At 50.3% G+C, this 18,080-nt stretch overlaps 1 protein-coding gene across 2 annotated transcripts in view; it reads right to left on the bottom strand.

The window, feature by feature from the left end:
• The window catches only part of LOC310707164 (solute carrier family 12 member 9-like), a 98,363-nt gene that overhangs the window by 37,391 nt on the left and 42,892 nt on the right, over positions 1 to 18,080 (bottom strand). For both annotated transcript variants that reach the window (XM_083504012.1, XM_083504011.1), the window contains exon 9: positions 8,695 to 8,819. In XM_083504012.1, coding sequence (XP_083360138.1) covers positions 8,695 to 8,819 — 125 coding nt within the window. The remainder of the gene's footprint in view (positions 1 to 8,694; positions 8,820 to 18,080) is intronic.

Here is an 18,080-nt window from a genome sequence, read left to right as displayed (position 1 = left end):
TTACAGCATTTTAAGCAAAGAACAAGCACGTTAGAAAAATCTCACCCACAGAGAAAAAAAGGGCACTGATAGCTAAGGGCTGGTTAGAAAGGAATGTTTTTGCCTGGCACCTGAAGATACGGTATCTTTGGATAAAGGTTGGCATGTAAACCAAATAAATGACATGCTCACAGATAAAGAACTTTGCCTCCCAGCTGAAAAACTCAACAGGTTATCTAGCTAGCAACCATCGGTCATGACATCCTGCTATCTCCGTGAACCATTGGGGGTTTGGGGGGGGCAAAAACCAGGTGGTCTCTGGGCACGCTTGGCTTTGCTGCTTTGCAAAGCAAATAATACTCCCTGCCACACGCACTGCATTTTGTTGTTCAATAATAATAATAATAAAAATAATAAAAATAATACAGTGGTGCCTCGCAAGACGGAAAGAATCCGTTCTGTGATTCTCTTCGTCTAGCGGTTTTTTCGTCTTGCGAAGCAAGCCCATTGACGGATTAGCGGATTAGCGCTATTAGCGGCTTTTAGCGGCTTATCTGCTGATCGGATCAGCTGATAAGCGGCTTAGCGGCTTAGAAAAAGGGCGGGGAAGGGAAAAAAACCAGCAGGAACTCGCAAGGCATTGTCGTCTTGCGAAGCAAGCCCATAGGAGATTCGTTTTGCGAAGCACCTCCAAAACGGAAAACTCTTTCGTCTAGCGAGTTTTCCGTCTTGCGAGGCATTCGTCTTGCGGGGCACCACTGTAATGTGATAGGATTGTTGCAGGGAACTCACCCTGATTTTGCTCCAGGCCTGGGCTGCGAGGCTGACAACCTGGAAAAACATGTGTGGGTGTGCGCAAGCATGCGCAATCGATTAGGCAGGTAAAAGGGCCTGTCTGTGGGTAACAGACCAGCTTATGAAATGTGTGTGTGTGTGTGTGTGTGTGTGTGTGTGTGTGTTTGAGCATGGAGGGGTGGCCTCCTGCTCTCTCCCCCCCCCCGTCTACTCAGCGCTCAGCGCTGGAGCGCGATTAGCCAGCCGGGGGCGGGGAGCCCACAAGCTGTGATTTTCTCTAATTGTTGTTTTTGCTGAAAGGTAATTAAAATCCCTTTTTATTTCGTGTGTGCTGGAGACCTCGGCGGCTGTGCGGAGAGGGAGGGGAGGGGAGGAGGGGGGAAGTGGCATTTTAAGGTGGGGGGGAGGAAGGAAGCCATGGCAGGAGAAAGGGGGGGGGGAAGGGTGCGGGTTGTGTGTTTTTTAAGATGCTGCCCCAGAGACTTCATTCTCTTGCAGCCTTGAAATTGTATATTGCGAGGGGGGGCTAGGACCTGGGAGAGCAGAGTTCGAATCCTCACTTGGCCACGAAGCTCACTAGGTGACCTTGCACCGGCCGCGGCCTCCCTTAGCCTGGCCTACCTCACAGGGTTAAGGTAAAGGTTAAGGGACCCCTGACCATTAGGTCTAGTCGTGACCGACTCTGGGGTTGCGGCACTCATCTCGCTTTATTGGCCGAGGGAGCCGGCATACAGCTTCCGGGTCATGTGGCCAGCAGGACTAAGCCGCTTCTGGCGAACCAGAGCAGCACACGGAAACGCCGTTTACCTCCCCGCCAGAGTGGTACCTGTTTATCTACTTGCACTTTGATGTGCTTTCGAACTGCTAGGTGGGCAGGAGCTGGGACCGAACAACGGGAACTCACTCCGTCGCAGGGATTCGAACCACCGACCTTCTGATCAGCAAGTCCTAGGCTCTGTGGTTTAACCCACAGCGGGGCTAAATGAGGAGCAGGAGAGCCACATACGCCACCTTGTGCTGCTTGGAGAAAAAGTGTGGATAGAAATGTACAACAGGGAGGCAACAGCACTCTGCACATGCTCAGGAGAAGCCCGTGCCAGACTTTCAGTAGCAGTTCCAAACCACTGGGGTCTTCTTGCGTGCCCCCATCTCTGCAACCCCACCTCTGTCACACAGAAAAAGTCCCCTTCCTTTCCCATGCCCTATCTCTCTACCCTCCTCTGCCCCATATTTCTCCACCCACAGTTCCCTGTGCCTCATTTCTCAGATGATTACGCCCCCTCCATTTCTCCCCACCGGTCTTCACTCTTGTCTTTTTGGTATCCGCACCTGTTAGCGCCCCTGGTCTGTGACCCCAATTTGGAATTTTGGAACTCCCTGCCCTGGGAGATTCCACCGATTATTTCTTAGATAGTACCTCGCGGCCACACAAAATAAATTTTCAGCAAGCTCTTTCCGCCCGTCTTTTGGTTGATTTAACCTGCTTTTCTTCCTGTTTAGATTTTTCTTTTTTTCTTTTTTTGTTCATCTATCTGTTGCTTCATTTTAAATTTGTTTTAGATTGTGTGTGGGTGGTTTTTTTTGTTTTACTCTATGCTTTTAGCTGCCTCGGGTGGTTCCATTTTTAGAACTGGAAAGGCAAGGTATCCGTGATCTTCTAAATAAAACAGACAATCTCACCCACCCAGATTTCAAACCCTCCCCCACTTCTAAACGAAAGAAAGAAAGAAAGAAAGAAAGAAAGAAAGAAAGAAAGAAAGAAAGAAAACCTTGTGAGTTTTACTGAAATTGTCCAGGAGGCTTACTAGCATCTGATCCAGATATTACAATCAATTCAGACGCTTTACAGAGATAATAAAAACTTATCCATTAAACTTAAAAGCCCACGTCTTTCTGAAATGGAGAGGTGTTAACGCCGACTAAGATGCATGCACGTCTTTTGAGTTTAAATAATTACGGGCGCACGCAGAAATTAATTATTAATATTGGCCGGGCGCCTTCGCCGTTTCCATCGCCTGGGAAAAAACTTCCCTGCTAAGTCAGGTCTAACGGCCCTACCGTTGGGGAGAGGGAGGCGTCTGCCTCGGGTGGCAGATGCTGGGAGGTGGAGAGCAGGAGTGTGGGGTTAGACAGCAGAACTGTGTGTGTCCCCCGCCCTGGCCTTGGGTGCATGGTGGGTGCCGCCCCATTGTTGACGATGTGATCAGATTCAATTGCCAGTCTAGCAGCCTTATGGAGATGGACTTGCAGGGGTTGCCATGCTGCCCCTGGGAGCAAAATGACCTGGGTTGGTCCAGGCCGGGCCTCAACCAAATTAGGCACCCGTTGAGCACCCACTTTCTGTTACCCCACAAACTTCCGTCTCCCAGACCCCAGAAAAGGAGAGAGAAAACTCAGGAGCAGGAGAGAAAAAGGTCTTGCCTAATTTATGCTCTTGACAGCAGTTAATTTCAGAGTGTGACCCTCACTGCCCTCTGACGGTTATTGGCTACCATAAAAAAGCAAGGGGGCGGGCGGGAGAGACAGAGAGTCTGCGCATGGGTGCAACAGCCCTCTGAACAATGAATGCTTCACCCTCAATGAGAATAACCCAGGGACTGAAGCTTGAGGAAAGGGCCACAGTTCACACAAAAGGACTCGTTTTCAACCCTTGGCATCCCTGGGCAGGGCCAGGAGAGACCCAGGTCGAAACCCTGGAATCACAGAATCATAAAGGTTGAAGGGACGTGAAGGGTCATCTAGTCCAACCCGCAGGCACTGCCGGTCAGTGTTGACAGTACTCAGCTACATGGACTACTGGCCCGACAGCTTGTTAGGTTACTATATTCTTCAAATATCTCAAGGGTTGTCACATGGAAGACAAAGCAAGCTTGTTTTCTCCTGCTCCGGAGGCTGGGAGCCAAACAGCGGATTCAAATGAGAAGAAAGGAGATTCCGACTAGTAAAGGTAAAGGGACCCCTGGCCATTAGGTCCAGTCATGGCCGACTCTGGGGTTGCGGCGCTCATCTCACTTTATTGGCCTAGGGAGCCGGCGTACAGCTTCCAGGTCATGTGGCCAGCATGACTAAGCCGCTTCTGGCGAAACCAGAGCAGCACACGTAAACGCTGTTTACCTTCCTGCCGGAGCAGTACCTGTTTATCTACTTGCACTTTGACGTGCTTTCGAAGTGCTAGGTGGGAAGGAGAAGGGACTGAGCAACGGGAGCTCACCCCGTTGCAGGGATTCGAAGCGCCGACCTTCCGACTGGCAAGCCAAGAGGCTCAGTGGTTTAGACCACAATGCCACCTGCGTCCCTCCTGTAGAATCATAAGGTAAAGGTAAAGGGGCCCCTGACCATTAGGTCCAGTCATGGCCGACTCTGGGGTTGTGGCGCTCATCTCACTTTATTGGCCAAGGGAGCCGGCGTACAGCTTCCAGGTCATGTGGCCAGCATGACTAAGCCGCTTCTGGTGAACCAGAGCAGCGCACAGAAACACTGTTTACCTTCCCGCCAGAGCAGTACCTATTTATCTACTTGCACTTTGATGTGCTTTCGAACTGCTAGGTTGGCAGGAGCAGGGACTGAGCAACAGGAGATCACCCCATCGCGGGGATTCGAACCCCCAACCTTCTGATCAGCAACTCCTAGGCTCTGTGGTTTAACCCACAGCACCACCCACTTCCCCTCCACAGCACCACCTGCAGGAATAACCTTCTGATGGCAAAAGCTGCTCAAGAGTGGAACAGACTCCCTCGGAAGGTGGTGGACTCTCCTTCCTTTGTAAGCAAGGTTGAAGCATCGGTCATGGATGCTTTAGCTGAGATTCTTGCATTGCAAGGGGTTCAGCACCCAGTATTTTGAACACCCAGACAACACTCCTACACACTCAGCACGTTAACTGTGGTCCCAGAAGGTCCTTCTCTCATGATTCCACCTTTGCAACTTTTCTAACATTCACACAAACAAACACATTCCAACGAAGGTACAGTCCTCAGTGTTTTCCTTCATGCTGCCAGGTCTCCACATTGCTATTTTAAACAGCACACTTTATGAGGAAATAATCACAGGAACAGTTGTAATAATAATAATAATAATAATAATAATAATAATAATAATAATTCTCCTCCAAGGAAGGAGTTGGGTTGCTGGCGGCACTGATGCTGGCCAATAGGTGCCTTCCACAGTTGGCGTCTACCCCCACTTCAAACTGGAACTTTCTGGAAAAAACCTGCCGGAACCACTTTGCAAAGTTCGCACCGGAAACAAACAAGACACTTTTGCATCAAATTCGTTCCAAGGCACTTTGAATCCTTCAAAACATTACTCATCTTGGTTTTCCCAGTGTGGTGTAGTGGTTAAGATTGTCGGATGAGGATGTGACAGTAAAGGTAAAGGTACCCCTGCCCGTACAGGCCAGTCATGTCCGACTCTAGGGTTGTGCACCCATCTCACTTAAGAGGCCGGGGGCCAGCGCTGTCCGGAGACACTTCCAGGTCACGTGGCCAGCGTGACGAAGCTGCTCTGGCGAGCCAGCACCAGCGCAGCACACGGAAATGCCGTTTACCTTCCCGCTATAAAGCGGTGCCTATTTATCTACTTGCACTTAGGGGTGCTTTCGAACTGCTAGGTGGGCAGGAGCTGGGACCAAAAGACGGGAGCTCACCCCGCCACGGGGATTCGAACCGCCGACCATGCGATCGGCAAGCCCTAGGCGCTGAGGTTTTACCCACAGCGCCACCCGCGTCCCGCAAGGATGTGAGAGACCAGGGTTCAAATCCCCACTCGGCCATGAACATCACTGGGTGACCTTGGGCTGGTCCCTGCCTCTTAACCTAACCCAGCTCATGGGGTTGTTGTGGGGATTAAATGAGGATAACCATGTACAAAATACCCTCAGCATGGTGGAGGAAAGGTGAGAGATGGATTCAATAAACAGAGCTGCAGAGTTGGAAGGGACCCTGAGGGTCAGCTAGTCCAACGCTGCTTCAATGCAGGAAATTAATCACAAATAAACAATGCAAGCTCTCGCCTGCACGCAGGGCTGCAGCTGAGTAAACCCTAGCTAAGAAAAGGAAAGGAAGGGGGACACTGTTCCAGGAATGCTGCTCCACGCCACTCCCCCCTGTCTCCTGCTCCCCTTGGTTTAATTACCACTAATGTAAACTGTGCTCCATAAAAACGGCTGGCACTCGGCCCCGAGAAGCAGAGCAGGACAAGTACCATAAATTCACTGCAAAGAGCAGAATGCAGTCTGGGTTCTCTGCTTTCTCTCTCTCTCTCTCTCTCGCCCCCCCCAGTCCCCGCCCCCCCCTCCCGGCAATCCTTCCCTTTCCCCCTTCTTGGCTAAAAACGGTATTTGCTCAAGGGCAAAAGCTTTTTAAACAGGATCATAAATGCTTATTACACGGGCGATGTGCTCGGCTTGATGGGATTAGCTAGGGGGAGAAATTGATCACCAGGCCCAATGCTCCCCCCCCCCCCGAGAGAGAGAGAGAGAGAGACAGAGAGGAGGGACCACTGGAGGCAGGGAAGTGGGGGGGGGAGAGGTGATTTCCCTGAGCTGCTCACCAGCGGGTGGACTGGCTTTTCTGCAAGCAAGGAGAGGGAGAGAAAGTCGAGGGGGGGGTACCTCCTCCCCATCCATCTACCCGCGCCCCCCCCAATCCCCGCCAGCAGTATTTCAGACAGCCCCAGGCAGGCACACTCTCCTTGCAACATGCAACAAGCATTTTACCCGCCCGGAAGACCCATATGAAGGGTGCAGGGGGGGTCAAGGTGAAGGCAGAGTTACAGGAGCAGAGGAAGAAGCCGTATGGAGAGTCAAAGAGGAGGCTGAGAGGTGTTCTGGGCACCACAATTTAAGGAGGATGTTGAGAAGCTGGAAAGAGTGCAGAGGAGGGGGGTGATTGAGGGGATGGAAACCACGCCTTATGAGGAACCGTTGAAGGAACTGGGGGTGTTTATCCTAGAAAAGAGCTGCATAAGGAGTCTGAGACAAGGCTCTCTTCGACCCCAGAAAGCTGGCAACTGTCAGAAGAAGCAACAGAGCTTTTGCACCATGGTGCTGTTTTCCAAAAGGGCTGCCCTTCCCATATGAACTGACTGCTTGTGCCATAGAACTTCCTTCCCAGATCTCTCTAGGTGAAGGTAAAGGGACCCCTGACGATTAGGTCCAGTCATGGCCGACTCTGGGGTTACGGCGCTCATCTCACTTTATTGGCCGAGGGAGCCAGCGTACATCTTCCAGGTCATGTGGCCAGCAGGACTAAGCCGCTTCTGGCAAACCAGAGCAGCGCATGGAAATGCCATTTACCTTCCCGCAGGAGTGGTACCTATTTATCTACTTGCACTTTGAAGTGCTTTCAAATTGCTAGGTTGGCAGGAGCAGGGACCGAGCAATGGGAGCTCACCCCGTCACGGGAATTCGAACCGCCGACCTTCTGATCGGCAAGTCCTAGGCTCTGTGGTTTAACCCACAGTGCCACCCACGTCCCTCCCAGATCTCTCTAGTGCCCAGCAAAACGCCACACCTCCAGGACAAACCTCCCGGTTTAAGAAGGCTTTTTGCACATGCAAAAAATGGTAATTCTGTTTAGAACTCCAGTTATTTTATTGGCTAGTGCATATGTTTGGTTTTACGACTATGTTTAACGTTTGCACACGATTGCTATAGTACATCTCTGCATTGATTTGTAGGCTGCTGTGAGAGCCCATGAGCTGAGAAAGGAGGAACAGAATTTTCTATACATCCTCCTCTCTTTCCTCCAAATACCTTTCTCAAAACTGTTGCTCTACGAAGCAACTATGGCGAATCTCAGGCTTAGGGTCTGAATGTGGCCCTTGATGAGCCTCTACCTGGCCCTCGGGACACTCCCCTGGCCAAACCCCTAACTACCTCTGCTTCACACTCCCCCTTGAATGTTGACAGTCCTTGCCAGTTAGAGGACAGAGAGGTACAGTGTGTTTGTGCAGAAACTAGGTAAAATTTACATATGCTGTCCCGCCCACTTTTGTCTCTGGCCCCACCCACCACTGACATGTGACATCATGTGACTCTCCCCCCCCAAAAAAATGCCCAGAAGGAAGCATGACGCTCAGGCTGAAAGAAGCTCCCCACCCCGACTCAAGCAGCTAGTCCTCACACTTCACAGACTTGTCCACCAGATTCTCACTCGCCCTCAGCCTACGGGGCTTATGGTTGGTTTTCACACAAGGTGAATATAATAATATAATAATAATTTATTATTTGTACCCTGCCCATCAGACTGGGTTACCCCAGCCACTCTGGGAGGCTCCCAACATATATAAAAAACATAATAAAACACAAGCATTAAAGTTTCCCCGTACAGGGCTGCTTCCAGAGGCCTTCTAAAAGTCAAATTGTTGTTTTTCTGTTTGACATCTGATGGGAGGGCGTTCCACAGAGTAGGTGCCACCACCAAAAAGGCCTTCTGCCTGGTTCCCTGTAACCTGACTTCTCTCAGTGAGGGAACCACCAAATGGCCCTTGGCACTGGACCTTGTTGTCTGGGCTGAACGATTGGGGTGGAGACACTCTTTCAGGTACACAGTGGTACCTCGGGTTACAGGTGCTTCAGGTTACAGACTCTGCTAACCCAGAAACTGTATCTTGGGTTAAGAACTTTGCTTCAGGATGAGAATAGAAATTGTGCTCCGGTGGTAGCGGGAGGCCCCATTAGCTAAATTGGTACCTCAGGTTAAGAACAGTTTCAGGTTAAGAACGGACCTCCAGAACGAAATAAGTTCTTAACCTGAGGCACCACTGTACTGGGCCAAAGCTGTTTAGGGCTTTAAAGGTCAGCACCAACATTTTGAATTGTGCTCAGAAATGGACTGGGAGCCAATGTAGGCCTTTCAGGACTGGTGTAATATGATCCTGGCGCAAACCCCAACTCCTACATGCAAGAGCCCCACATACCTGAAGTTTGGGGCAGACGCCCACTCGAGTGCAAGGCAGGCCAAATCCACAGTGGCATAGACCAGCAGGAAGAAGATGGTGACCACAGCGGCAATGGTGTTCAGCTTCCCAGAGAAGAGAACCAGCTGCAAGGGATGGAGAACAGAGAGGCGGTGAGAAGAAGACTGGAAGAAATGTAAAGACTATCTACAGAAATATTGTAAAATTAATGAATGATAGAATGATGTTGGATAGCAATTAAGGGGTTTCCAGCTGTAATGATCTAAGAGAATATGAAAAAAGGGTTATAAATGGGTTAAAATCTAATGGTAAGGATTTGCTGAACCAATAAATTGAAGTGGAATACAAAAAAGGGAGGTATGAGGAGGTCCGGGAAATAAGCTAAAGGAAAATAAGTAATAGAAAATATGTGTGTTTTTAACTGTTTTTATTTTGTATTTTTCTCTTTTCTTTTTCATTTTTACTGTAATATTTCAAAAAATCTTAATAAATATTTTATATAAAAAAAAAGAGAGAGAGAGGCGGTGAGAGACAGGAGACGGAAGACTACAGACTCCAACAGCGCAGGTAAAATACAGGTGATGGAGGGCTTTGCTTACTTAAAATCTTCATGTACACCAGGGTTCAATAATTGTTTGCAGAAGTGGCTCCCAAATTGGATGGTATTTCCCCCCTGGGCGGGGTGGGATTTCAGGGGGGGGGAGGCAAGGGGGTTGCAGGGAGCTGCAAATGGTTATTAGACTCTGAATCAAGTTCATCCATTTTGTTGAATTAATTAAACTAAACAGTTTTAATTGGATTCTGAATGAATGTGCAATTAATTGCTACTGTTTTATTGGGTTATTATCTTCCTTAGTGGGTCATGCAGGCTATTTATTCTGCTATTTTTATAGGGAAGGGGGCGCTGAGTCTGTGGAACCAAGGGGTACTTGGCTCAGAAAAGTTTGGGAGCCACTGTTTTGTGGGAGTACGCTGTAATAATTATTATTAAGGAAGGAACATTAGGAAGAACGTTATGACGGTAAAAGCTGTTTGACACTGGAACAGACTCCCTCTCCTTCCTTGGAGGTTTTTAAGTAGACGTTGGATGGCCATCGGTCATGTATGATCTAGCTGAGATTCCTGCATTGCAGGGGGTTGGGATAGATGACCCTTGGGGGTCCCTCCCAACTCTACAGTTCTATGATTCAATAGTTAAAACACTGGACACAAAAGCAGCTTACTTGGGAAACAATTCAGCAGCCAAAACCTTCTCCCTCTCATCAAGTCGCTCTACAAACAGCCGCACAAAATATTTCATAGCATTTATTTTACCCCTTGCATTTCTTCCAATAATGAACAGGTGTGTCTGCGTGGATCCCAATTCTAAACAGCATCCTTTCTGCCATTATTTTGGCATTATTATTTTTTAACAACATTATTTTTTAAAACCCATTATCTGCATGAAAATTCACATTTAAACACGCATTTTGTTTCATTTCTCTGCTTGGTCCAGGAACCCTCATGACCCCTGCAGGTGCTGGCTCCACTATAGACTTCTGGATTATTATTATTATTTATATATTGCCCTATACCCGGGGGTCTCAGGGTGGTTCGCAGAATAAAATCAAGATATAAAACCACAAAATACCTAATCAAAATAAAAACAGCAACCCAATACCCCCCCAACAAAACAAAAAAAACACATTTTAAAAGGGCATGGGTTGTAAATCGGATCAAGCAAATGCCTGGTTAAAGAGGAACGTTTTTGCCTGGCAACTAAAGGTGTATAATGAAGGCGCCAGGCGAACTTCCCTGGGGAGAGCGTTCCACAGACGGGGAGCCACTGCAGAGAAGGCCCCGTTCTCGTGTTGCCACCCTCCCTCCTCTCTTGCTTCTGCTTCTGACTCTGATTCTGAGCTTCTCTCTGCCACAGCCTCTTCCTGCTCACTAAACCCTGTTACCTCTTCAGCTTCTGACACCACCTCCTCCCAATCTTCTCCGTCCTCTCCCTGTGACCACTCAGTGTCATCCCACCACCAATCCCCAGGCTCTGAGTCTTCTTCCCTTGGGGGGGGGGTTCCCCAGCTAGTTCCTCCCAGCATTCCTCTGCATTCAACCAGTCCATGACACATATACATGTACCATATTTTTTGCTCTATAAGACGCACTTTCCCCCTTCCAAAAATCAAGGGGAAATGTGTGTGCGTCTTATGGAGCGAATGCAGGCTCCTTGGCTTCAGCAATAGCAACGCGAAGCCTCCGAAGCGCAGAGGGAGAACTCCCACCGCACTCCGGAGGCTTCGCCTTGCTTTCACTGAAGCCTGGAGAGCAAGAGGGGTCCCAGGCTTCAGGGATAGCCGCCTGGAGCCTTCGGAGCGCAGTGGGAGCTACCGCTGTGCTCTGGAGGCTTCGGGTTCCTTTTGCTGAAGCCAGGAGAGCAAGACTCTCCTGGTTTCAGCAGAGAGGGAGAGCTGTGCAGCGCCCCTTCAGCGAAGCGGGAGGAGAAATGGAAGGGGCTCCGTTTCTCCTGCTGCTTCGCTGAAGGGGCACTAAGCAGAGAGGGGGAGGATTTTTTTTTCTTGTTCTCCCCCTCTAAAACAAGGTGCGTCCTATGGTCAGGTGCGTCCTATAGCGCGAAATATACGATATGTCTGGCAAAGGGCATGGCCAGGCAGTTCTGGAGAGCCACTGCAAGTCAGTGTAGACAACACTGAGCAAAATGGACCAGGTGCCTGGCTTGGAATCAGGCAGCAGGATATGGGAATGTGGATTTGACTCCGCACCCCCCCAATGGTGTGGGATCCAAAGCAGCTCAGCTCGGGAGGGCCGTTCACAGAGCCTCTTTTAAACAGTCCTGGGGGGAACATCAGAAAAACTGCTGCAGGATCTTCCAGCAGCGATTTAGCACTGAGCTACAGCTGGTGAAGAGCAGAGTGCCCTATGGGGGGGGGGTGGAGAGGACAAAAGCCCTTCCAGCAGAGCTCAAGGAGGAAAGAGGCAGAGTGAGCTGGCAGTGCAAATGTACCCTTAGTCATACTAGAGGAGGCTGCTGGAACATCAAGATGCTGGGACACACACAGAGAGAGAGAACACCTTGGTAACTGGCTGCGATATTGCTCACTACATCTGTGAGCAGGAAAAAGTTCCCGGAACAGAACAATGGGGGGGGGGGTTTGGATGAGCAAGCACTTGAGGTTGAAGGCGCCTTTGTGCAATGCATCTGATCGCTTTGCAAATAAACAGGCAGGGCACCGGTGGAGGGAAGCACGCAGCGCCACAAGGCAAAAGACTCCCCTCCAGGGCAGCCTTTCTCAACCTGTGGGTCCCCAGATGTTGTTGAACTACAACTCCCATCACCCCTAGCTAGCAAGGCCAGAGCTCAGGGATGATGGGAGTTGTAGTCCAACAACATCTGGGGACCCACGGGTTGAGAGCCGCTGCCCTAGAGAGAGCAACAAGGAGCAGCTCCATCAGGCTCCTTTCCCTTGACTGGCATCAGCAGGCTGCAGCAGTGGGAAATATGGGGGAAGTGGGGTAGGTTTGAGGGTATGGCAGAAGGAGACAGGATCTGCCCATGCGATGCCCACCTGGTGGAAACTAGCTCACATGGCCCTTAAATGTAAAAGGTATGGTGATCTCCGCCAACAATTTCTAGACCATCTATGTATTCCAACATGGAAACCAGAGACGGAGGTTATGCACTTCTTATAACAGGGGAGAAACCAGGAGCTCACCAAGACAGTAGCTAAGTTCCTCTATTTGATTTTTTTGTCGCCGAAGTATGCTGCAGGATCCTGCCCTTGCTGGAAACCCACAGAGATGAAACAGATTGCTCGCCTCTTCTTCCCTTCGGCAAATGACTGTACTCTTGAAATGGCGACAAGATCACACTGGCCTATTTATTCTGTTTGTATTATGTGATGCCAATAAAGGTTACTTGAATAAAAAATATATATGGGGAAAGTGGGGCTCATTTCCTCATGTCCCCAAACTGCTTCCATTACAGCCACTGATTATGTGAACTACTCTTTAATATTAACAATCAGTGCCTGGGTTTGTGTGATGGCCTGGGATTCGGACTCGGATGCTGAACCTGAGGGATCCCAGCCTGCACAGGATTCCCCGACTCCGGAACCAGCTGAGCTGGGGCTGGGGCTTGAGCCTGAAGGGTCCTCACCTGTGCTGGATCCTCAGGTGCAGGCACCAGCTGATTCTGCTCTGGCTCCTGAGGTGATGGAGGACCCATTGCCTGCAGGTGCTCCACTCTCAGCCCCGTCAGAGGAAGCTGAGGTTGCCTCTGGGTCCAGTAACCCTCCAGCGCTCCTGAGCTGCAGAGGCTCAGGGCAGAGAGGCGGAGGGAACTAAGTTCCCGCAGGAGGAGGGCTCGCCCCCAGGCCAGGAGAGGCGAGTCACCTGAGGATCGGGGCCGCCCTTTGCCTCGGGGCAGATAAAAGCCAGCCAGCCCCAGTCCCAAGTTGCGGGAGCAACATTGTTGGTAGCCTGTTCCTGCCTGAACCCTGTTCTGCTTTTCTGCCTGAGCTCCTGACCCGCCCTGGCTCCCTGCTTGCAAGCCTGTTCCTGACTTCACCCGGCTCCCTGCCCTGCACCCAGATTCAACTACTATGGACTGCCTCCATGTTGCACCTTTGACCACGGACCGGACTTGGACCTCGCCTCTCGGGTAACCCATGGGACCAGCACAGTTTGCTTTTTCCCTCTTGCCTCACTGATGTGGTCTGAAGGAAAGCAGAGCAATGTGTTTGGCACCAGCTCGGCTGCAGGAGTTGCTGGAAGGAGACCGTCCCCTCCAACAGGATACCACCTAGAAAGTGCTCCGTTTACCAGCCCACAACAGGATCTCAGATGGCAGCTGCTCAGAAAGGTCCCAGGGAGCTCCTGCCAAGATATTTTGAGTTGGACTTAGTGCTATGGGAAACAGCTGTAATATCAGCGGTGGAGAATCCTAGGGTCAATTCCTGGCAGCGTATGGGAACGTCCTCTGCTCTAAAACCCTGGAGAGCCGCTGCCAGTCAGTGCAGACAGCACTGAGCTGGCTAGGACAGAGGTCTGACTGCATCAGGCAGCTCCCATGTCCTCACAAATCAGTTCTCATCCCTAAAGGCCTCTCCCCAGCCTTGCTAGACAAGATGCTTTCAACAGGGGATGCCAGGGATTGCGCGTGTGCCCTCCCCACTAAGAGGTGCCCCCCTGCTGCCCTGGATCCCCACAGCCCCCTCCCGCTGGCAAGGAGTGCACCCGACCTGCCATCATTGCTTGGCGGGGGGGGGGGGCAGGGAAGAGGCTGAGATTATGCAGACCGTCTAAGCAATTGGGGATTTTCAGCTGGTTGCGAGTTAATAGTGTGCACCGAGTGGAGATCGTGCCTGGCCGCTGTAATGGGGCCTCCCCCTCCCGTCCCCCTCCCCTGGCACTTGCCTTTGATTTATAATTCATTTAGCTGCTCATCAAGGTAAAAGAGCCACTGCTGACAGGTAGCTGCCCCAGCCCTGAGTGGGGCGGGGGGGGGGACACTGTGTGAATGCAGGGGGAGGGGGACCACAGGGGAAGGGGTGGTCCGGACAAGGCTAGGCCAGGGACACTATCGCTGCCTGTTAGGGGGACCTCGAAGAGATCAAGGCTGTGGTATCACAGCTCCAAGAAAGGCCAAATAGAAACAGTCTTTTTTCAAGCTTGGGGTGGTGCTTAAGAAAAAACTGGATGCTGGATCAGGCCACAGAACTAGCTCATGGGCCCGGGGGCTGGATCCGGCCCAATTGCCTTCTAAATCCGGCCCGCAGATGGTCCGGGAATCAGCATGTTTTTACATGAGTAAAATGTGTCTTTTTATTTAAAATGCATCTCTGGGTTATTTGTGGGGCATAGGAATCCCTTCATATATTTTTTTTCCAATATATAGTCTGGCTCCCCACAAGGTCTGAGGGACAGTGGACCAGCCCCCTGCTGAAAAAGTTTGCTGACCCCTGAGAGGTGATAGGATATCAGAAGACCTGTCACATGGAAGGCGGAGAAAGCTTGTTTTCTGCTGCTCTGGAGGGACCTGAACCAAAAGATTCAAATGACAAGGAGGGAGATTCTGAGTAAACATTGGGGAGAATATTCTGACAGTTAAGAGATAGCAGATTCTCTCTTTCCTAAAATCGAAAAGATGACCTGAGGGTCATCTAATCTAACACCTTGCAAGGCAGGAATCTTCTTGCCCAACCCGGGACTTGAACCCACAGCCCTGAGATTAAGAGATTTGTGCTGTACCAAGTGAGCCATCCCAGCGGTTTGGCTTGATTGGCCATGACAATTTACACCTCCCCTCTTCAGTCCTGGCACTAAAGATCCCATATCAACTCCCTGGCTTCTCCAGGGAAAAGGGTCTTGGGTAGCAGGGAATGATGGGAGTTGTAGTTCAAAATGCTTGGAAGGCCAAAAACAGACTCCCATGATGATCTTGAGCCAGTTGCCCTCTCCCCTTTCTGCCTAACATACCTTGCAGGGTTATTGTGAATATAAAAGGGGAGACAATGGATGTCACCCTCAGCTCATTGGAGCGTGACATAAAAACTGCTAATCATAATAGCAATGATGAATAAACCAATATATTGTGGTGTTCCCTCCCAAGATAGGGTTGGCTGTCAGCTCACTCCCATTTAAACCTTTTGTTCATACCTTTTTAAAATAAATATATATATATATATATATCACCCAGTTGTTTTTCTTTCTCTCCTAGCTGATTACGTTGGTGGTGGGTTTTTTAAAACTGTTTTCAGCTTTATTGTCTTTTTAATTGCATGGTCTTTTTATGTTTTCATGCAAGTGTGTACAGCTTTCTAGGACTGAAACAGAGCATATAAACGCTTTCATACAACAAAGTAAAGGCAGGGAACTTGAAGTGTTGGAAAAGGTCCAGAAATGGCAGCTGGAATGATCAAGGGGACGGAGAGGCACCCCCAGTGAGGAAAGGTTGCAGCGTTTGGGACTTCTTAGTTTAGAGAAAAGGCAAACAACTTCCGAGCACAATTCACAGTGTTGGTGCTGACCCTTAAAAGCCCTAAACAGCCCTGTATCCCTGAAGGAGTGTCTCCACCCCCATCGTTCTGCCCGGACACTGAGATCCAGCATCCAAGGGCCTTCTGGCGGTTCCCTCGCTGCGAGAAGCAAAGCTACAGGGAACCAGGCAGAGGGCCTTCTTGGTGGTGGCGCCTGCCCTGTGGAACGCCCTCCCACCAGATGTCAAAGAGAAGAACAACTACCAAACTTTTAGGAGAGATCTGAAGGCAGCCCTGTTTAGGGAAGCTTTTAATGTTTAATAGGTTATTACAGTGGTACCTCGCAAGACAAATGCCTCGCAAGACGAAAAACGCGCAAGACGAAAGAGTTTTCCGTTTTTTGAGTCGTTCCGCAAGACGAATTTCCCTATGGGCTTGCTTTGCAAGACGAAACGTCTTGCAAGTTCTTGTGAGTTTGTTTCCTTTTTCTTAAAGCCGCTAAGCCACTAATAGCCGCTAAGCCGCTAATAGCCGTGCTTCGCAAGACGAAAAAAACGCAAGACGAAGAGACTCGCGGAATGGATTAATTTCGTCTTGCGAGGCACCACTGTATATTTTAATATTCTGTTGGAAGCTGCCCAGAGTGGGTGGGGGAACCCAGCCAGATGGGCGGGGTATAAATAATAAATTGTTGTTGTTGTTGTTGTTATAGGAGTTTATAAAATTATGCATGGTATAGGGAAAGAGGATTGAGGAAATGCACAGTTGAACTACAGAACTTGCTCACAACGCAGGAAGCACTGATAGTGACCAACTAGTATGGCTTTAAAAAGGGACTGAGCAAATTCATGGAGTCCCACTCGCTTCTGCCTTGCTCAGAACCAAGCTGGAATCCTGTGTCCAGTTCTGGGCACCTCCATTTAAGAAGGATGTTGACAAGCTGGGAGGTGTGCAGAGGAGGGCAACCAAGATGGTCAAGGGCCTGGAAACCAAGCCTGATGAGGAACGGTTGAAGGAGTTGGGTATGTTTAGCCTGGGAAATAGGAGACTGAGAGGAGATATGAGAGCCATCTTCAAATATCTCAAGGGTTGTCCTACGGAGGATGGAGCAAGCTTGCTTTCCACTCCAGGCCCAAACCAACAGATTCAAGTGACAAGAAAGGAGATTCCGACTAAACAACAGGAATAACTTTCTGGTGGTAAGAGCTGTTTGACAGAGGAACGGTCTCCCTCGGGAGGTGGTGGACTCTCCTTTCTCGGAGGTTTTTAAGCAGAGATGGATGGCCATCTGCAAAGGATGCTTAAGTTGAGATTCCTGCATTGCAGGGGAGTTGGACTAGACGACACTTCAGAACCTTCCAATTCCATGATTCTATGACAAGACAGTGTCCTTGCTCTCCCACCCAATTACGGGCATGCAGGAAACAAGAACCTGGTTCTCAGGTGCCCAAAATGGCCTCCTCTGTGGGAAGCTCCCCTACCTGGAATCAACCAATGCCGTGCTGTGCCACTGATCCCAGGCAGGGTGCAGGAACAGCACCAAACATGTGGGGGAAAGATTAAGAAACAGCGCCCCAAAACGTATGTTCTGGTTTCAAAAAATGGGACCTGGGCCTAAGAAGCTTGCAGACTCCTGAGTTGACGGTCATTGCTATCCTCTAGCTCAAAGAAATTCAAGCTCCAAACCATGTAGCAAGCGCTGCCTCCCCCCCCCCCAAAAAAAAAACCCTCAAGTCTTTTGCACAGCGAGCGATGCCGCATCTGTCGCCAGCCATTGAATCTGATCCATGGTGACTTCAATTGGGCTTGAAGCACCTAATGGCTCCCTCCCCTTTTGTGAGTGCACCGCAATGTTCTTTTCCGGCTAATGGGGCAATTTTTTTTGCATTACATGTATTTGTCCAATTTGGCGGAGCAGCGCACGCCTGTGCGGCCGAGGGAGCCGGGGGGGGGGGAAGAGATAGACGGCAGCTCCAGCAGATTAAGCTGATGGGAGTCTCGGGGGGGGGGTGGAGGGAGGCATCGCTGCAATCCTTCTCTCGGAGGCGGAGAGGGGGCATCTCACTTTGATAGGTTTGCATGCGGCGTCGGACCAATTGTTTAATGCACCTGGGACAATTCCGACAGAGCCCTGATAAGGATCTCATGTTCAGCGTGCGCCAACTCACTCCATTGCCTCCTTCCGCACCCCCTCCCTGGCCAAGTCCCCTTCCTCCCACCCCTCCCAGCTCCTCCCCCGGGCCTGCAACAGCTGCCCAAAGCTTGCCATGTTCCGGGGCATGGGTGGCATAGGGCCTACAGCAGCCTCCCCCAAGCTGGCACCCTCTGTCGTGGCCAGGATCTGGAGCTGCGAGGCAAGACTTGGAGAAGAGGCGTAGCTCAGCGGTAAGACGTCTGGCTTGCACG

The sequence above is a fragment of the Podarcis liolepis genome (genome assembly GCF_965112155.1).
Source record: "Podarcis liolepis genome assembly, chromosome: 5".
Taxonomy (NCBI): domain Eukaryota; kingdom Metazoa; phylum Chordata; class Lepidosauria; order Squamata; family Lacertidae; genus Podarcis; species Podarcis liolepis.
Note: the sequence above shows the minus strand (reverse complement) of the source record. Positions and strands in the feature narration are given on the sequence as shown.